Source organism: Rhinichthys klamathensis, unplaced genomic scaffold (assembly GCF_029890125.1).
Source record: "Rhinichthys klamathensis goyatoka isolate OS25496 unplaced genomic scaffold, OSU_Roscu_1.1 h1tg000182l_1, whole genome shotgun sequence".
NCBI lineage: Eukaryota > Metazoa > Chordata > Actinopteri > Cypriniformes > Leuciscidae > Rhinichthys > Rhinichthys klamathensis.
The window spans coordinates 436,056-458,130 of NW_026606710.1; the positions used below are offsets into that span (position 1 = coordinate 436,056).

General features: G+C 39.3%; 1 protein-coding gene across 2 annotated transcripts in view; it reads left to right on the top strand.

The window, feature by feature from the left end:
- The window catches only part of LOC130094888 (WD repeat-containing protein 70), a 125,718-nt gene that overhangs the window by 94,843 nt on the left and 8,800 nt on the right, over nt 1-22,075 (top strand). For both annotated transcript variants that reach the window (XM_056261418.1, XM_056261417.1), the window contains exons 14-16: nt 10,131-10,231; nt 11,815-11,894; nt 15,216-15,332. In XM_056261418.1, the coding sequence (XP_056117393.1) occupies nt 10,131-10,231; nt 11,815-11,894; nt 15,216-15,332 (298 nt within the window). The remainder of the gene's footprint in view (nt 1-10,130; nt 10,232-11,814; nt 11,895-15,215; nt 15,333-22,075) is intronic.

The window sequence follows — 22,075 nt, forward strand, 5'->3', positions numbered from 1 at the left end:
TTTATCCAGCAGGACGACTGAAGAATTTAAGTGCTGTCTTTATGAAGTGGTCCTGTGACAGACAGAGCCACCAATCATGCGAGTGTAAACAGTGAAATAACCCCGCACTGAGAGAGTAAATACTCCAGGGGTGTTCTCCACTTCCAGGACTTTTTCACAAGGTGCAAAAACCAGGTGAGACACGTGTGTGTCCTCCTGCGACTCGATGCCCGCAAAGCTAAAGCAGAACCAGATTTAACTGATATCGTGTTTATGGGACCGTTTTTACAGGCTTCTGGATGTGCACAGAAAAACTGAAGCTAGAAATACAATATAAACGGTAACACTTTACAATAAGGTTCATTAGTTAGTTAACTACATTCGTTATCATGAACTGCACTTATACAGCATTTATTAATCTTTGTTAATGTTAATTTCAACATTCACTAATACTTTATTAAAATCTTGTTAATATTAGTTAATGCACTTTGAACTAACATGAACAAACAGCTTTATATTTTTTAACTAACATTAACAAATACAGTAACAAATGTATAGTTCATGTAATACATTAGCTAATGTTAACTAATGAACCTTATTGTAAAGTGTTAGCCACTTTGTGCTCAGCGCAGGTTCATGTTAATGTTCGGACAGATTCCAGGTGTGTTTTAACGCGTCTCTGGTGTATTTTATTGCATATCTTTTCCTCCAACATAACAGAAGCATTCGTGTCTCCCGCGCTCATGCTGTCAGAAACAGCTTGTTGTGTGTAGAAAAGATGGAAGATTGAATAAGTTGCTGAAATGCTGCAGTAAAAGTGCTGAAGAAAGACCTGATTCACTAATAATTCATCATTAATATCATCTGCACTTTATATACATTATAAACTTTATACATCTTAATGTATTAGCAGTAGTATTTATTTTATATATAGTGTATAATAACTATTGCTAATTAATGTTATAATTTTTATTATTATTTATTGTATATATAATATACATTATGTATTTTATTCATCACATTGCCATTATTATTACAGTTATTTAATACATATTTGATGCATGCAAGTTATGATAATTTCATTATTGCAAATTAATATATTAGATTTTTTTTTTGCTTCAATTCTTTATATTATGTATTTTATATCTAATTTATTATTATTATTAATCATTGCAAATTAGTATATTAACTTATTTTAGTTAGTTATTTTTTAGTTATATACTATTAAATTATTTAATTTATTGTATTCAATTATATTGAATTTATTATTATTTCTTCATTGCAAAATAATATGCTTTAGATTTTATTAAATATTGTATATACATTTTACTATTTTTATTATTAGTAGCATTTATTTTATATAACATATATTATAATTTCACAATTGTATTATTGTAAATTAATGTTATAATTGTATTTTAATTATTTATTATATATGTAATATTCATTATATATTTTATTCACTCACATTACAATTATTATCATTACATTTATTTTATATGTATTTTATGCATGTAATTTATTATAATTTCATTGCAAATTAATATATTAGAATTATTTATTTTATGCATATTATATATTATGTATTTATTAGTAGTCATATTAGTATTAATTCTTTTTTTAATACTTTTTTGTATTTTATGTATATAATGCATTATTGATCTAATTTATTATTATAATTTAATTACAAATTAATATAACATATTTTTGTTATTTATTTTATATATGTATTATTTAATTTATTATTGTTATTATTTCATTAGTTAATGTGTTTTATGTCAATTATATGTAATGTATTACTATTATCATTATTTCATTAAAGCAAAGAAATATGCTATAATTATTATTTTTTATTATATGTTCTATATGTAAGGTACATGTTGTCCATATTTGTTCCACTCTGGCACAAGCTAATCCTGTCATCCTGTCCTGTAAACAGCTTGTTTTGCTTGGAAAAGATGGAAGATTGAATAAGATGCTTCAGTTTTTGCCAAAACCGCAGTAAATGTGCTGAAGAAAGACCTGATTCACTCACATTGCCATTATTATCATTCCTCTTCGTGCTAGCATCAACATTTGAGCTGCATGTAAATACTCTGCATTATGAGTGTTTGTTTCACTGGCACATGATGGACTCGTTGAGCCGTTGATGCATGTTTGGGCCGATATACAGTCAAACCAAAAAGTATTCAGACACCAGATATCATTTGTTATATTTTTTTACTAGTGGGTGCAGGACAGTATAGTTCATTTAAGTGAGGATAGCAAAATAAAGTAAACTGTGACATATTATACACAAATATTCTTCATACAGTGACTACCAGTAAAAAATTTTTTAATTTGGACCAAAAATTATTCAGACACTTTGACCTAATCATGTTATGCTGAAGTGTTTTTTCTTTAATTGCTAATGCGATCTTTTAATACCACAGACTGAACAACATGAAGCATTGCTTGGTAATCGGTTGAGCTAAACTGGTATTATCTAATTGTGTAGTTAAATTTAACAGCTGACAGATATTCAACATAATTCATGTGTGAGAGTCTAACAGAACGACGGACAAAACCAGTCAAATATCAACTGAGTCGATGGTTCTTGTCATATTTTATTACCATTTTCTAAACTATAGCGAATAAACTGTGAGAAATGTTGTAGATGTCTGAATAAATTTAGTTTTGACTGTGTATATCCCTATATTTAGCTGTTCTCAGGCCAGGAAACTGAATTCCCATGTTCTCTGTGATCCTCACATATACAGATGTGCACGATCTAAAGCCTCCACACACACATGATATCTGCAAGGTAAAGCAGATTATGTTTGTATTCCGCCAAAAAGGCTCAGCTGGAAGCACATTTCAGATCCGCGGCCAAATCTTCCAGATCTTTTTCTAAATAATCAATTACTCGGCCACATGCCGACTGAGACGGATTAACCCCGTACATCCCGTTAAGTCAATCAGGGCAGTGGAGACCCCTGCTACGGGACGGGGGGTGGGGGGTCTAAAGCCCTGTTCTAGGTCAGGCAGGCTTAACTGAGGGCAGAAAGGCTCGGGTTTGAGATGAACAGCTGGAGGAGGATAAGCAGATTCACTCAATGCCTCGCAGTCTTTCCTGATCTGCACAGGGAATGATCCGCACTGGCAATGATATGCACAGGGAATGATATGCACAGGGAATGATCTGCACAGGAAATGATCCGCACAGGGAATGATCCGCACAGGGAATGATCCGCACATGGAATGATCCCCACAGGGAATGATATGCACAGGGAATGATCTGCACAGGAAATGATCCGCACAGGGAATGATCCGCACAGGGAATGATCCGCACAGGGAATGATATGCACAGGGAATGATCTGCACAGGGAATGATCCGCACAGGGAATGATCCGCACAGGGAATGACATGCACAGGGAATGATCCGCACAGGGAATGATCCGCACAGGGAATGACATGCACAGGGAATGATCCGCACAGGGAATGATCCGCACAGGGAATGATCTGCACAGGGAATGATCCGCACAGGGAATGACATGCACAGGGAATGATCCGCACAGGGAATGACATGCACAGGGAATGATCCGCACAGGGAATGACATGCACATGAATGATCCGCACAGGGAATGATCCGCACAGTGAATGACATGCACAGGGAATGATCCGCACAGTGAATGATCCGCACAGGGAATGATCCGCACAGGGAATGACATGCACAGGGAATGATCCGCACAGGGAATGACATGCACAGGGAATGATCCGCACAGGGAATGATCCGCACAGGGAATGATCCGCACAGGGAATGATCCGCACAGGGAATGACATGCACAGGGAATGATCCGCACAGGGAATGATCCGCACAGGGAATGATCCGCACAGTGAATGATCTGCACAGGGAATGATCCGCACAGGGAATGACATGCACAGGGAATGATCCGCACAGGGAATGATCCGCACAGGGAATGACATGCACAGGGAATGATCCGCACAGGGAATGATCCGCACAGGGAATGACATGCACAGGGAATGATCCGCACAGGGAATGATCCGCACAGGGAATGACATGCACAGGGAATGATCCGCACAGGGAATGATCCGCACAGTGAATGATATGCACAGGGAATGATCCGCACAGTGAATGATCTGCACAGGGAATGATCCGCACAGGGAATGACATGCACAGGGAATGATCCGCACAGGGAATGACATGCACAGGGAATGATCCGCACAGGGAATGATCCGCACAGTGAATGACATGCACAGGGAATGATCCGCACAGGGAATGATCCGCACAGGGAATGATCTGCACAGGGAATGATCCGCACAGGGAATGATATGCACAGGGAATGATCCGCACAGGGAATGATGCGCACAGGGAATGATCCGCACAGGGAATGATCCGCACAGGGAATGATCCGCACAGGGAATGATCCGCACAGGGAATGACATGCACAGGGAATGATCCGCACAGGGAATGACATGCACAGGGAATGATCCGCACAGGGAATGATCTGCACAGGGAATGATCCGCACAGGGAATGACATGCACAGGGAATGATCCGCACAGGGAATGATCCGCACAGTGAATGATATGCACAGGGAATGATCCGCACAGGGAATGATATGCACAGGGAATGATCCGCACAGGGAATGACATGCACAGGGAATGATCCCCACAGGGAATGATCTGCACAGGGAATGATCCGCACAGGGAATGACATAAACAGGGAATGATCCGCACAGGGAATGACATGCACAGGGAATGATCCGCACAGGGAATGATGCGCACAGGGAATGATCCGCACAGGGAATGACATGCACAGGGAATGATCCGCACAGGGAATGATCCGCACAGTGAATGATATGCACAGGGAATGATCCGCACAGGGAATGATCCGCACAGGGAATGACATGCACAGGGAATGATCCGCACAGGGAATGTTCTGCACAGGGAATGATCCGCACAGGGAATGACATGCACAGGGAATGATCCGCACAGGGAATGACATGCACAGGGAATGATCCGCACAGGGAATGATCCGCACAGGGAATGATCCGCACAGGGAATGACATGCACAAGGAATGATCCGCACAGGGAATGATCTGCACAGTGAATGATATGCACAGGGAATGATCCGCACAGGGAATGATCCGCACAGGGAATGATCCGCACGGTGAATGATCCGCACAGTCAATGATCCGCACAGTGAACGATCCGCACAGTGAACGATCCGCACAGTGAACGATCCGCACAGGGAATGATCCGCACAGGGAATGATCCGCACAGGGAATGATCCGCACAGGGAATGACATGCACAGGGAATGATCCGCACAGGGAATGACATGCACAGGAAATGATCCGCACAGGGAATGATCCGCACAGGGAATGATCCGCACAGGGAATGACATGCACAGGGAATGATCCGCACAGGGAATGATCCGCACAGTGAACGATCCGCACAGTGAATGATCCGCACAGGGAATGATCCGCACAGGGAATGATCCGCACAGGGAATGACATGCACAGGGAATGATCCGCACAGGGAATGACATGCACAGGGAATGATCCGCACAGGGAATGATCTGCACAGGGAATGATCCGCACAGGGAATGACATGCACAGGGAATGATCCGCACAGGGAATGATCCGCACAGTGAATGATATGCACAGGGAATGATCCGCACAGGGAATGATCCGCACAGGGAATGATATGCACAGGGAATGATCCGCACAGGGAATGACATGCACAGGGAATGATCCGCACAGGGAATGATCCGCACAGGGAATGACATGCACAGGGAATGATCCGCACAGGGAATGATGCGCACAGGGAATGATGCGCACAGGGAATGATCCGCACAGGGAATGACATGCACAGGGAATGATCCGCACAGGGAATGACATGCACAGGGAATGATCCGCACAGGGAATGATGCGCACAGGGAATGATCCGCACAGGGAATGACATGCACAGGGAATGATCCGCACAGGGAATGATCCGCACAGTGAATGATATGCACAGGGAATGATCCGCACAGGGAATGATCCGCACAGGGAATGACATGCACAGGGAATGATCCGCACAGGGAATGATCCGCACAGGGAATGTTCCGCACAGGGAATGATCCGCACAGGGAATGATCCGCACAGGGAATGACATGCACAGGGTATGATCCGCACAGGGAATGATCCGCACAGGGAATGACATGCACAGGGAATGATCCGCACAGGTAATGACATGCACAGGGAATGATCCGCACAGGGAATGATCCGCACAGGGAATGATCCGCACAGGGAATGATCCGCACAGGGAATGACATGCACAAGGAATGATCCGCACAGGGAATGATCCGCACAGTGAATGATATGCACAGGGAATGATCCGCACAGGGAATGATCCACACAGGGAATGATCCGCACAGTAAATGATCCGCACAGTGAACGATCCGCACAGGGAATGATCCGCACAGTGAATGATATGCACAGGGAATGATATGCACAGGGAATGATCCGCACAGTGAATGATATGCACAGGGAATGATCCGCACAGTGAATGATCCGCACAGTGAACGATCCGCACAGTGAACGATCCGCACAGTGAACGATCCGCACAGTGAACGATCCGCACAGTGAATGATATGCACAGGGAATGATCCGCACAGTGAATGATCCGCACAGTGAACGATCCGCACAGGGAATGATCCGCACTGTGAACGATCCGCAAAGAGAATGATCTGCATAGGGAATGATCTGCATTTCATCCATCCATACATCTATTCCGTCTTATCCATCCATCCATCATCTATCCATCCATCCATTTAATGTGATCGCCTTTTTTCTGTACAGCTTCATTATTTACTAAATTTATTCCAAACCTGTTTTGTTTTACTTTAGTTTTACTTTTTATTTATTAATTTATTTGTGTTATCTTCATGCATTTCCTTTCAATGCGCCATGTTTGCTTGACAGTGATCACATCTGTCAAGCTCCCAAAAAAAGGACAGAAACCCTATGCAAAGACCATAGAAGTCGTCCGTATGACTTTAATGCTCTATATTGTTGTGCTTTAAATGGGTTTGCTTCATATTTAAAAGACAGGACCTTTTCTGTGGAGATTGGAAGTTATTCGTCATCTTGTGCATCAGTTTTGTATGGGGTTCCACAGGTCTCAATGCTGGGTCCAGTTTTATTTTCGTTACACATGATCCCTTTGTATGCCATTTTTAGGGAATATAATTTTTCATACCACTGTTGTGCAGATGACAATCAGTGTTCCTTTCCCTTACATCAAAATTATGTTTCTAGTTGACAGTGTTTATTTGATTTTTTGCAGGATGACAGTCATTGGATGTCAGCCAATTTCCTTCAATTAAATGAAGCAAAGTCAGAAATCTTAGTTTTTGGCCCCTCTGCTTCCACAGAGATGTTTGTCAGTAAATTAGGCCCTTTTATCTGCTAACATTCATACACATGCTATAAATGTATGATTCAGCATTGACATTTGATAAACAAGTTAATGCTGTGGTCAGAAATTGCTTCTATCACCTTAAGAAAATAGCCAAAATGAAGTCATTTTTTTATCATCCAAAGATTTGGAGTCTGTAATGCAAGCTTTCATCTTATCCCGACTGTGTTATTGTAATGTATTGTTCTTGGGTGTCTCACAGTCTTTACTGTCACGTCTCCAGCTTGTCCAGCTAGACTTTTGACTGGAACAAAGAAAAGGGAACATATTTCGCCAGTGCTGGTCTTCCAGTCAAATATCGTATCCAGTTTAAAGCATTATCGTTTGTTTATAAGGGCCTCCACGGTTTGGCTCTTCCATGTATTTCGGATCTCCTTTCATTTCATCATACATCCAGACATCTTTCGATCAACCAATAATAGTCTACGGTTGATTGTTCCCAGGATTTGTGCCTTTTCATTGGCTGCTCCACAGCTCTGGAATAATCTGCTACTTTACATTAAATCTGCATCAACATAGATGAGTTAAGAACGGATTTAAAATCATCATATTTATTACTGCATAAAGTCATAAGTAGGTGCAGTGATATACTTTGTGCATTGCATGTGATTATGTGTTGTGTCCTAGTTTTAATATTTTTTGCTTAAAATTTGTACAGCACTTTGGCCAACATCTGTTGTTTTTAAATGTGCTTTATAAATAAATGTGACTGACAGATATTTAGTATATTTCGCAAAATTCATAGGATACAGACCCAAATTTAAGTCGTTATTCACTGACATTCTTCCTCTATAGCTTTCAATTAAAATGCAAATGAGATTTGAGAGCATAACATTTTAAAAAAAGTTATTTCTTTTATATAATATTTTACATAGTGGATGTTGTCACTATTATTATTTCCTTATGTAAACTAGCTAATTCAATAAATGCTAACTTGATAATTGGTAACACAATGTTAACTCAATTAAAGTACTAAATCTCCCAATTAACATTAATCTTGCACACATTTCTTTTTTTTTTTTAGAACATTTAATTTTAGGATTTACTCTCCCTTTCAAGTGCCATAGCAAAGCATGCTGGGAAATAGAAATCCCAGCCCAGTTTCATTTAAATTTAAGTTTCTAAATTAAATTAAATCTAAATTAAAAGAAACAAGTTAATAAAACTCAAAACCATGAAACAATTCAGATTACGTAAAATGTGTCAGTTTTGTGAACTCAAAAGAAAAAGAAAGTTTCTAAATACCCATAAAAGTTAATTTATTTGAACAAAATAGTTTAAGTTTACCAATTAATTATTTTGAGCATTACACTGTAAAAATAAAAAAAAACATCAACTCTGATGTTTAAGTCATTTCAACTTAAATTGCATTAAACTGACTTCAAAATTTTTTGAATCTTGTATAACTTATAAAAAAACTTTACTTATTTTGATGAGTTAAAGCAATGTAAAAACATATGTTGACATTACTTATTGATCATATAATTGTTTACAGTGTAGGGTTTACAGTGTAGAAATGTTCTGCATGAAGACGTTTCCCATGCATGTGATTCCAGGTATTCATGAGTCTGTTCCTCCGTCTCACACACACACACACACACATGCCCACAAATCCTCACACATGCCCCGTTTGTCATCCAGATCCAGGCCTCTTCCCGAACGCCAAATATAGTCAACTGGAGATGAGCTGGAGGGCGAGAGATATCAGACGTCACCCTCTGCCATCGGTTTATGTTCAAATAATATGATTTCATTCAAAATAATATGATTTCATAAAAAATTATGAAATCTCAACTTCACTAAACCACTAAACTAGGGGTTTACAAGTGCTGTCAGCGAAGACTGACAGATATTTGTAAACTTAGACGCTTGTCTGTTCAGCCGCGTCGTCGTCTTCTGTTATATCGCAGTATTGTTGAGCCAGTCCTTACATATGGTGCCATTTGTTTTTTCCATATGCTAACAGTTACCAACAAGAACAAATTCTTAAAGATAACTTATTTAGCAAGTAAAATAATTGGTATCCCTACCCCTAATTTATTGGATTGTGTCTCTACATTAAACTCTACATCTTAAACGACCCAGACCACCCTCTTTACACATGTTGTATCCCTCTGGCCATAGGTATAGGTTACCGATGTGTAGAAAGGCCAGGAATAGTAAGATTTTGATACGTTACTTTTTTAAATGTATTCTGATATGTTGATAATTTAACATGTAATGTGTATTTTTGTTATGTTCGCATCTACGGTGGAAACAAATTTCCTCTCGAGGACAAATAAAATGTGTATGTGAATGCAAAGTTGTTCAGTATGAGGAGATCTATCAAATGATATGCATATTGTGTGGATGTGTGCAACACCACGTGATTACAGAGATGGAAAACGCCATTTACAGACAATTTACCATAGGAAATATACAGTTTTCAAAGCTTTTTTACAGTTATAGCGCCACCTGTGATCCAATCGCCATAAAATTTGGCATGCTTGTTTAGAATGTTTTGTCACATACGCTCACCAATTTTCGTGAAGTTCTGAGTTTTCGTTTAGGATTAATAGGCTTTCGAGTGCATTTTCTAAATGACCATATATAGCCATCCAAATGCATAAGTTAATTTTTTTTTGATAAAGAAATCTGTCTCTCTATAATGAGTTCTCACTCTCGTTCTCTCCTCTGGTGTTGTTTCAGAGTGTCGTCCGTTGTCTTTGGCATCCCAAGCTGAACCAGATCATGGTTGGAACGGGGAACGGTCTGGCGAAGGTTTACTACGACCCAGTCAAGAGTCAGAGGTCTCGACACACTTCACACTTCACCCTGTGTTTACGCCCGTGTGTGTCCAGTCACCATTACAGACAGATTTGCACTGATGATTAAACCGAATGATGAAAGCGAGGAAACTCAGCGAATGACTCACTCCGTCTCGGTCTCGTTCATGATGACTCCATTAGGGCCAAATCAATCGTCTGCACGCTTGGAACTAAGTCACGTCCTGTTGTCAAACACAAGGCAAATTGTCCAGGAAAAAATTCGAAACAAAGCGCTTTTGTGTTCAAACCTTTTTATTTACAAAAACTAGGAGTGGTAATATATTAAAATAATTATATTTATTTATAATAAATAAAGTATTTATATAATAATAAATAAAATAATTGTTCATAATTGTTTTTTACAACTTTTAACATTTTTATTCACAAATAGCAATTTCAGTCTAATTTAATCTTTTAGATCTTGACATCTATATATATATCATTTATATTTAAATGTTTTCTTTTCTTTTTTTTTAAAGGAGTGGTAATATGGACAAAACAATTTATATGATAATAAATGCATTCTATAATTACATTTTCCAGTAGACCCAGTAATGTTTACCTGATACAATAATTAATAATTATATTTATTTATAATAAATAAAGTATTTATACAATAATAAATAAAATAATTGTTCATAATTTTTTTTTTTTTTTTTTTTTTCACAAATAGCAATTTCAATCTAATTTAATAATTTAGATCTTGACATCTATATATATATAATTTATATTTAAATGTTTTTTTTTGTTTTTTTTAAAGGAGTGGTAATATGGACAAAATAATTTATATGATAATAAATACATTCTATAATTACATTTTCCAGTAGACCCAGTAATGTTTACCTGATAAAATAATTAATAATTATATTTATTTATAATAAATAAAGTATTTATACAATAATAAATAAAATAATTGTTCATAATTGTTTTTTTAAATTTTAACATTTTTATTCACAAATAGCAATTTCAGTCTAATTTAATCATTTAGATCTTGACATCTATATATATATCATTTATATTTAAAATAATTTATATGATAATAAATACATTCTATAATTACATTTTCCAGTAGACCCAGTAATGTTTACCTATATATTTTAGAGCTTGACATAATATAATATTTTTTTATTTACAAAAATTAAGAGTGGTAATATATATATATTTAATATTTAGTTTAATAATAAATACATTCTGTAATTACATTTTTAAAATAATTAAATGTATATAATAATAAATAAACATTTTTTTAGTAGTTCATAATTTCTTTACTCACAAATAAAAAAATATATATTTTAGAGCTTATTTATATTTATATTCCTTCATATATCCAGGTTTTCCAAGACCCTGAGAATACTATATAATTGTATTTATTTATTTTGTGGTATTTCCATGCATTTTTTCATTCAAAACAGTGTGTTTGCATGATAGTGAGATTTCTGGTTCTTAAATAATAATACAAATTTGAGGCAATGAATTAAAATATATCATTTTATATCTTGAGTTATAGTTGTTTTAAAGCTTATGTTGTTTAATTTTAAAAGCTGTTGTCTGCGTTTGTTCTTCAGAGGTGCCATGTTGTGTGTGGTGAAGAGCAAGACGAAGGAGAAACACGCCGAGACGCTGACACAAGATTACATCATCACCCGTGAGTATAGGACCAGATCATATGGAAATCTGCTCAAATACATATGCAGATATTGTTATATATATGTGTGTGTGTCAGAGCCATGGCCTAGCAGTTTTACACGTGTGCTCTGATGTCTTGCTGCTCGATTGGGCCGTCTTTTTTTATTTATTGAATTTTATTGATTTTAAAGAATTTACTGTCAGGGGTAATGTACATTAAGTAAACAAACAAACAAACAAACAAACAAACAAACAAAAAAGACATACAGGTGAAACTCGAAAAATTAGAATATGGTGCAAAAGTTCATTTATTTCAGTAATTCAACTTAAAAGGTGAAACTAATATATTATATAGACTCATTACATGCAAAGTGAGATATTTGATGATTTTGATGAATATTTTCACAATATTCTAATTTTGAATTTGGGGTTTCCATAAGGTGTAAGCCATAATCATCACAATTATAACAAATAAAGGCTTGAAATATCTCACTTTTCATGTAATGAGTCTATATAATATATTAGTTTTACCTTTTAAGTTGAATTACTGAAATAAATGAACTTTTGCACGATATTCAAATTTTTCGAGTTTCACCTGTGTATAAAGATACAGTGACAAACTTAAAAGTTAAACAAAAATGTGAAAATGTTTACAGACTGAAACACACTTTGCAGTTTTCTTATATTTCAAACCTAATATTGTGTTTAGGTATTGTTGAATTTCTGATCTTAAAATTAAAAACAAAGGCGTGTTTCCTTCAAATTTACATTTATGAATACTAAATTTAGCTAAAATAAGAAGCAGATTAATGAAGTAATATTCCTTATGATAAGATTTGTCATAAGAATGAATGAGGACAACTCCTAAATAAATGATAAACTGTTTCATCATGGCGACCACGAAATGTACAAAATGTATCGATATCACAATTAAATCTGTTCTCGATTGGGCCGTCTTTCACTTCCTGTGCATTAAACTGATCAAAAGTGACGTTAATTTTAATTTTTAAAGTTACAAAAGATTTATTTTTCAAATAAATGCTGTTCTTTTGAACTCTCTATTTTTCAAATAATCATGAAAATGTAAAAAATCTATTGACGATTTCCACAAAAGTGTTTAATAATCAGATAATAAAAATATTATTCGCTCTGTATTAATATTAATAATATTCAGAAATCATTCTTGATTAGAAATCTAAATCCAGCCTAATAAATATAATAAAAATATTTATTTCGATAAATATTTTATTTTGATATTTATTTATTTCAATATTGCAAATATATTTTATAAATTTAATTTGATTATTTTTATTAATTATTATATATATATATATATATATATATATATATATATATATATATATATATATTAAATGTTGCATTTATTTATTATTGTACTGCTATTAGTAACACAAAAAATCATTTGGCTGATACAATTAGTAATGTCAAATTTTGTATTAGAAAAAAAGGATTTTTAGTGCACACTTTATATGGACTAGTACTGTTATAAGGCTTAATTTCTATAATTATAATAATTATTTTTATTAATATTTATTTATTGACAATATGCGACCGCTGAACGTCCACAGACACACGAGCATCAGTGGATGATGATATTAGTCCCGACTCACCCATCCTATACTCAGTCCTGCCACAAACCCATTAACCTGTGTGTGTGTGTGTCGCTCTTTGTGTGAGTGTGTGTGTGTGTGTGTGTCTCTCTGTCTGTGTCTCTATGTGTGTCTCTGTGTGTGTCTCTCTGTGTGTGTGTGTATCTGTGTGTGTGTGTGTGTGTGTGTGTGTGTGTGTGTGAGAGAGTGTGTGTGTGAGAGTGTGTGTGTGACTGTGTGTGTCTCTGTGTGTGAGAGTGTGTGTGTGTGTGTGTCTGTGTGTCTCTATGTGTGTGTCTCTCTGTGTGTGAGTGTATGTGTGAGAGTGTGTGTGTGTGTCTCTCTCTCTCTGTCTGTCTGTCTCTCTGTGTGTGTGTGTGTGTGTGTGTGTGTGTGTGTGTGTGTGTGTGTGTGTGTGTGTGTGTGTGTTTGCACGGATTGAGTGCTTTCCATCGGATTGCCCCGCTCCGAGTCTCACCCGAGGGTCACGATGCCATTAGCGCGCGAGACTCCATCAGACACGCGTGAGCCACGAGAGCGTCACACACACCAGCGCGTGATCAACACCGTGAACTTAAAAACCCTTCAAAACTCGCACACCACAACACTCCCGTATCGCTCAGGAAATAGCGATGGAAAATCTGAGGTGACGTGAAACAGGATGATGGGCCAGTGAGGAAAAAACGGCATGTGTCACCGCTAACCTTTTTGCTTAATGTAGCGTGTGTGTGTGTGTGGGTGTGTGTGTGGAATCAGGCCTGAATGGAAAATCGCTCCATCTTTCCTATGTATCCCTGTGACCCTGGAGTAAAACACACACACACACACACACACACATCCAGCCATTTATTTTGGTTGGGTTTGGCAAACTGTGAAATGTGTGCAACTTAATCAAAAGTAAATAAAGCCAGTGTTGCTACGGCGCGTTTGAAGAGCGTAGTATTTCCTGAGGTGTGTGTTGTTACGTTCCCGTCGAGGGGTTGGGGGGGAGATAGGGAACAAAGGGAAACGCGTAAAGAACACACGTCAATCCTCTGTCCCAGAGTGAAGATGACACCAGATGATAATATCAAAGAAAGGATTTTATTTACAAAAAAGGCCAAAAAAAGACATTACATTGGTTTCTGGGGCCTAAAGTAACACATGAAGCGGGCCACTAACTCATGTAGGAGTCCTGACTAACCTGACGATCAGCAAACACACACACTGCTTCACTCACACTGCACAAAATGCTTTTCTTACTAAGTATTTTTCTCTTGTTTCCAGTCCAAATATCAAACATGTCTTAAATCAAGATGCATTACTTAAGTTGTAAAAGTACATAAGATATTAAGTCTTGTTTTCTGGGGATATAAATACCAATTAAGTGAGTTTTTGCTTAAAACAAGCAAAATTATCTTCCAATGGGGTAAGAAAAATAAAGTTGTTTCTGTTTGAATTAAGATTATTTTTCGTACACCTTTGGCAGATAATTTAGCTTTTTTTAAGCAAAAACTCACTTAATTTTGATTAGTTCCCCTGGAAAACAGGACATAATATCTTCATTTTACTCATCTAGTTAATGCATCTTGACTTAAGAATTTTTCAATTTTGAACTGGAAACAAGACAAAAATACTACGTAAGAAAAGCGTTATTTTTGCAGTGTAACTCCCTCGCTATAGAAAAACAGGGACAAAAGCTGTATTTTTGGTTCATGTTGTTCATGTCATGTGATTGGTGTGTTTCTCAGCTCACGCTCTGCCGATGTTTCGTGAGGCTCGTCAGCGCAGCACCAGAAAGCAGCTGGAAAAGGACCGACTGGATCCTCTGAAATCCCACAAACCCGAGCCGCCCGTCTCCGGTCCAGGTGAGCTGAACCTCCTGAAGACTCTCACACTCGCAGACTCTCAGACTAGCAGACTCTCAGACTAACAGACTAACAGACTCTCAGACTCTCAGACTAGCAGACTCTCAGACTAACAGACTCTCAGACTCGCAGACTTGCAGACTCTCAGACTCGCAGACTTGCAGACTCGCAGACTCACAGACTCTCAGACTCACAGACTCACAGACTCTCACACTCTCACACTCTCAGACTCGCACACTCGCAGACTCGCAGACTCTCAGACTCTCAGACTCTCAGACTCTCAGACTCTCAGACTCACAGACTCTCACACTCTCACACTCGCAGACTCGCTGACTCGCTGACTCTCAGACTCTCAGACTCACACTCGCAGACTAACAGACTCGCAGACTCTCAGACTCACAGACTCGCTGACTCTCAGACTCTCAGAATCACACTCGCAGACTCGCAGACTAACAGACTCGCAGACTAACAGACTCGCAGACTCTCAGACTCACAGACTCACAGACTCTCACACTCTCAGACTCTCACACTCTCAGACTAGCAGAGTCTCAGATTCCCAGACTCTCAGACTCGCAGACTCTCAGACTCGCAGACTCTCAGACTCTCAGACTCTCAGACTCGCAGACTCTTAGACTCTCAGACTCAGACTCTCAGACTAACAGACTCGCAGAGTCTCAGACTCAGACTCACAGACTCTCAGACTCACAGACTCACAGACTCGCAGAGTCTCAGACTCTCACACTCTCAGACTCACAGACTCGCAGACTCCCAGACTAGCAGAGTCTCAGATTCGCATACTCTCAGACTCGCAGACTCTCAGACTAACAGACTAACAGACTCTCAGACTAGCAGACTCTCAGACTAACAGACTCGCAGACTTGCAGACTCTCAGACTCGCAGACTTGCAGACTCGCAGACTCACAGACTCTCAGACTCACAGACTCACAGACTCTCACACTCTCACACTCTCAGACTCGCACACTCTCAGACTCGCAGACTCTCAGACTCTCAGACTCTCAGACTCTCAGACTCACAGACTCTCACACTCTCACACTCGCAGACTCGCTGACTCGCTGACTCTCAGACTCTCAGACTCACACTCGCAGACTAACAGACTCGCAGACTCTCAGACTCACAGACTCGCTGACTCTCAGACTCTCAGAATCACACTCGCAGACTCGCAGACTAACAGACTCGCAGACTAACAGACTCGCAGACTCTCAGACTCACAGACTCACAGACTCTCACACTCTCAGACTCTCACACTCTCAGACTAGCAGAGTCTCAGATTCCCAGACTCTCAGACTCGCAGACTCTCAGACTCGCAGACTCTCAGACTCTCAGACTCGCAGACTCTTAGACTCTCAGACTCAGACTCTCAGACTAACAGACTCGCAGAGTCTCAGACTCAGACTCACAGACTCTCAGACTCACAGACTCACAGACTCGCAGAGTCTCAGACTCTCACACTCTCAGACTCACAGACTCGCAGACTCCCAGACTAGCAGAGTCTCAGATTCGCATACTCTCAGACTCGCAGACTCTCAGACTAGCAGAGTCTCAGATTCGCAGACTCTCAGACTAGCAGACTCTCAGACTAGCAGACTCTCAGATTCGCAGACTCTCAGACTCAGAGTCTCAGACTCGCAGACTCTCAGACTCAGAGTCTCAGACTCGCAGACTCTCAGACTAACAGACTCTCAGACTCGCAGACTCTCAGACTCACAGACTCACAGACTCTCAGACTCTCAGACTCTCAGACTCGCAGAGTCTCAGACTCGCAGACTCGCAGACTCGCAGACTCGCAGACTCGCAGACTCATAGACTCATAGACTCATAGACTCATAGACTCTCAGACTCTCAGACTCACAGACTCGCAGACTCGCAGACTCGCAGACTCGCAGACTCACAGACTCACAGACTCACAGACTCTCACACTCTCACACTCGCAGACTCGCAGACTCTCAGACTCACAGACTCTCAGACTCACAGACTCTCACACTCTCAGACTCGCAGACTCTCAGACTAGCAGAGTCTCAGACTCTCAGACTAGCAGACTCGCAGACTCACAGACTCACAGACTCTCACACTCTCAGACTCGCAGACTCGCAGACTCTCAGACTCTCAGACTCACAGACTCTCAGACTCACAGACTCACAGACTCTCACACTCTCAGACTCGCAGACTCTGACTAGCAGAGTCTCAGACTCCCAGATTCGCAGACTCCCAGATTCGCAGACTCTCAGACTCTCAGACTAGCAGAGTCTCAGATTCGCAGACTCTCAGACTCGCAGACTCTCAGACTAGCAGACTCTCAGATTCGCAGACTCTCAGACTAGCAGAGTCTCAGACTCGCAGACTCTCAGACTCTCAGACTCGCAGACTCTCAGATTCGCAGACTCTCAGACTCGCAGACTCGCAGACTCTCAGACTCAGAGTCTCAGACTCGCAGACTCGCAGACTCTCAGACTCAGAGTCTCAGACTCGCAGACTCTCAGACTCACAGACTCGCAGACTCACAGACTCGCAGACTCGCAGACTCGCAGACTCGCAGACTCTCAGACTCTCAGACTCACAGACTCGCAGACTCGCAGACTCGCAGACTCTCAGACTAACAGACTCTCAGACTCGCAGACTCGCAGACTCGCAGACTCTCAGACTCACAGACTCACAGACTCTCAGACTAACAGACTCGCAGACTCGCAGACTCATAGACTCATAGACTCTCACACTCGCAGACTCGCAGACTTGCAGACTCTCAGACTCTCAGACTCGCAGACTCGCAGACTCGCAGACTCGCAGACTCTCAGACTCTCAGACTCTCAGACTCTCAGACTCGCAGACTCTCAGACTCTCAGACTCTCAGACTCTCAGACTCTCAGACTCACAGACTCTCAGACTCACAGACTCTCACACTCTCAGACTCGCAGACTCTGACTAGCAGAGTCTCAGACTCCCAGATTCGCAGACTCCCAGATTCGCAGACTCTCAGACTCTCAGACTAGCAGAGTCTCAGACTCGCAGACTCTGACTAGCAGAGTCTCAGACTCCCAGATTCGCAGACTCCCAGATTCGCAGACTCTCAGACTCTCAGACTAGCAGAGTCTCAGATTCGCAGACTCTCAGACTCGCAGACTCTCAGACTAGCAGACTCTCAGATTCGCAGATTCGCAGACTCTCAGACTAGCAGAGTCTCAGACTCGCAGACTCTCAGACTCTCAGACTCGCAGACTCTCAGATTCGCAGACTCTCAGACTCGCAGACTCGCAGACTCTCAGACTCAGAGTCTCAGACTCGCAGACTCTCAGACTCAGAGTCTCAGACTCGCAGACTCGCAGACTCTCAGACTCAGAGTCTCAGACTCGCAGACTCGCAGACTCGCAGACTCGCAGACTCACAGACTCGCAGACTCTCAGACTCTCAGACTCGCAGACTCACAGACTCACAGACTCGCAGACTCTCAGACTAACAGACTCTCAGACTCGCAGACTCGCAGACTCTCAGACTCTCAGACTCTCAGACTCAGACTCACAGACTCTCAGACTAACAGACTCGCAGACTCGCAGACTCATAGACTCATAGACTCATAGACTCTCACACTCGCAGACTCGCAGACTCTCAGACTCGCAGACTCGCAGACTCGCAGACTCGCAGACTCGCAGACTCACAGACTCTCACACTCTCAGACTCGCAGACTCGCAGACTCTCAGACTCACAGACTCTCAGACTCACAGACTCACAGACTCACAGACTCTCACACTCTCAGACTCGCAGACTCTCAGACTAGCAGAGTCTCAGACTCTCAGACTCTCAGACTAGCAGACTCGCAGACTCACAGACTCACAGACTCTCACACTCGCAGACTCTCAGACCCCCAGACTCTCAGACTCACAGACTCACAGACTCTCACACTCTCAGACTCGCAGACTCTCAGACTAGCAGAGTCTCAGATTCTCAGACTCCCAGATTCGCAGACTCTCAGACTCGCAGACTCTCAGACTAACAGACTAACAGACTCGCAGATTCTCAGATTCTCAGACTCTCAGACTCTCAGACTCCCAGATTCGCAGACTCTCAGACTAACAGACTCTCAGACTCGCAGACTAATGCCGGGCGTACACCAAAGGATTTTCACAGACTAAAGACCGGCCGTTTTTAGGAATCTTACTGAATCTTACTCTCGGCGCGCTCCCGTCGTCTCGATCGTTAAATGTGAGGTGATAATCTGCAGTCGGCGACCCTATTTATGCCAGTCTTTCTCTAGTCTTTCATATCAAACATTTTTGATATTATCGCAAGTCCTAGCGTAGTCATAGTGACGTAAAACAATCAACAACCAATAAAATCGTTCTCAGAAAACAGGAAACAGAAAGCCATCAGTCACAACAAAGAAACTTGTCGACGGACGTGGAAACACAACGAGCGCCAAGTAGGCGAAAATGGACCGTGGATAAAGAGGAGCGCCTTGTCGAGCTTGTCATTCCATTAAATAGTCAACTCTTTATTAAGAAATGTTCACGTAACAATGTCTAATTTGATTTTTTTTTTTTTATTCCTGGAAAAGAAAGTGATTTATTGTAATTAAACAATATAAATTAACATTTTTTTACTCATCAAACAAAAAATATGCATAAAAATGCCTATTTTAATGGAGGAAAAAATTAGGATCCCTTATAACTAGTGATACCCCCCTTTGTTGAAATTAATTCAGTGAGATAAAATGGTGGAATGGCTAATGTCAAAGTACTTTGAAATATGCATCTTTTTAAATCCTTTTCCACACTCATAAGCAGTGTGGGGGAAATATATGGGGGGTGTCCTAATTTATTCCTCCTCAAAAATTGCATTCTTTTTAAATTACATTTCACAGAGAGTCTTAAAAAGGCCTTCCTTATTTTTAAATAGTTTAGTTAAATCACTGGGTCCTTCAGTATTGTTAAAATTGTTATTACATGTCCGTATGTTTAAAAATAGACAGGCTTTTATGTTGTCCTATTTTTTCATATATGGTTGCCTTTATATAATTTAATAATAATGATCATTTATTATTATTTTTATTATTATTTAATGATGCAGTGACTCCCACCCCCTGCAGAACACCATCACTGCACTGTTTATTTATTGTATATATTGTTTACATTATTATTATATATATATATTTCTTTTTTACTATCCACTGTGCTGCTGCAACACTGAGAAATTCCCCATTGTGGGAATGTCAGGTCTATCTTATCTTATATACCACCACCACTGTAGGCCTACCTTCAGACATATTTTGGATCATACAACATAATGTGATACAGTAGCTAACTATAGCTGCTTCTCCTCCATTTTTGTTAAATCACTGCTGAGCATGATGGGAGGAATTTGGTGGGAATAAAAAGCTAAAATAATCTAGTTGTAGTCCTGTAAATAGTGTCACTACAAGATTCAGTGTTTGTAAAATCTTTAGTCTGAGACTAAAAACTGTGAACCCAAGTCTTTAGATGTGAGCTGATAATCTTATAAAGTCTTTTCTAAATCTTTTCAAAGTCTTTAGGTGTACAGAAAGCATAACAGACTCTCAGACTAGCAGACTCTCACTTAATTATACTTAATATATAAATATTTTATATATAAATGTTTTTTTTATTAAATTAAATAGAAAATTATATATATATAAACAAAAAACACTATATATATATTTTTTATTATAGTTTTTGTTTTGTTTTTTATTATTGGTGGAAAAATACTATTGGTTTAAAAAGTTTTAAACCGTATTGCTACATCCCAAGTTTCAATACCAGGGTTGCAAAATTTTTTTAATTTTATAGTTAATGAACTGAAATAAAATGAAATAGCTCATATAGTTTTATAATCCCTCCTGAGGTGGACATATAGACTCTTCTGAGGTTGATCATTGATCATTTGTTCAGATTGTAACTTCACCTTATATTAAGCAAGCACAATTTTGCACAGTTCCCAAATAAGCAGCACATACATCTGACAGTTTTAGCCGTCCAGTTCGCTGGAGTGAGTGTGTGTGAGTCTGGATGCTCACGGCTCGAGTAAACACTCCTCTAGATTACAGCGAAGGCTTGGCAGAGGATCATCCGGGCTCCTTTAGATCGGGATATCAACATTTATTCACAGAATCTCTCCGATCATTTGAGCCGCCGCGTCTCAGCTCCTCATGTTTAATCTCTACATAAACACACTTTACCCGCGGCCAGGAGGATGTTTTGCTTAAAGAGCTCCTTTTATGCTTTTCTCCAGTTCAGTGTAGTGTTGGAGTTTGAGCATGAAGAAGCTCTGAGTAATTCTCTATATCAGTGTCAGTGTTTCTGAACTCCTGAAACGCCTCCATTGTAGTCTTGAGTTTCTTCCGGGAACGAACACGTCACAATATTCCATTCTTTGAATCATGCAGGAATGGCAGGTAGTTATATTTTTTAATATAATTAAAGTTATGTATTATATTTTAATTATTTATTTATTTTTGTTTCATTCATTTCTATTATATATATTTTTTTATTATATTATATTATATCAATAACTACCAACAAAAATGATGGCTAAACTAGTAAACCCCTGAATCTAAATCTAATGTAATAAATAATATTTAAAATATTGAAATATATATATTTAATTTTTATATAATTATATAAAATCATTAAATACATTTTATTTTATTATAATAAATAGAAAATTGTTTATTTACGTATATGGGGTATTAAGTATATATTATATATATAATTTTTTTG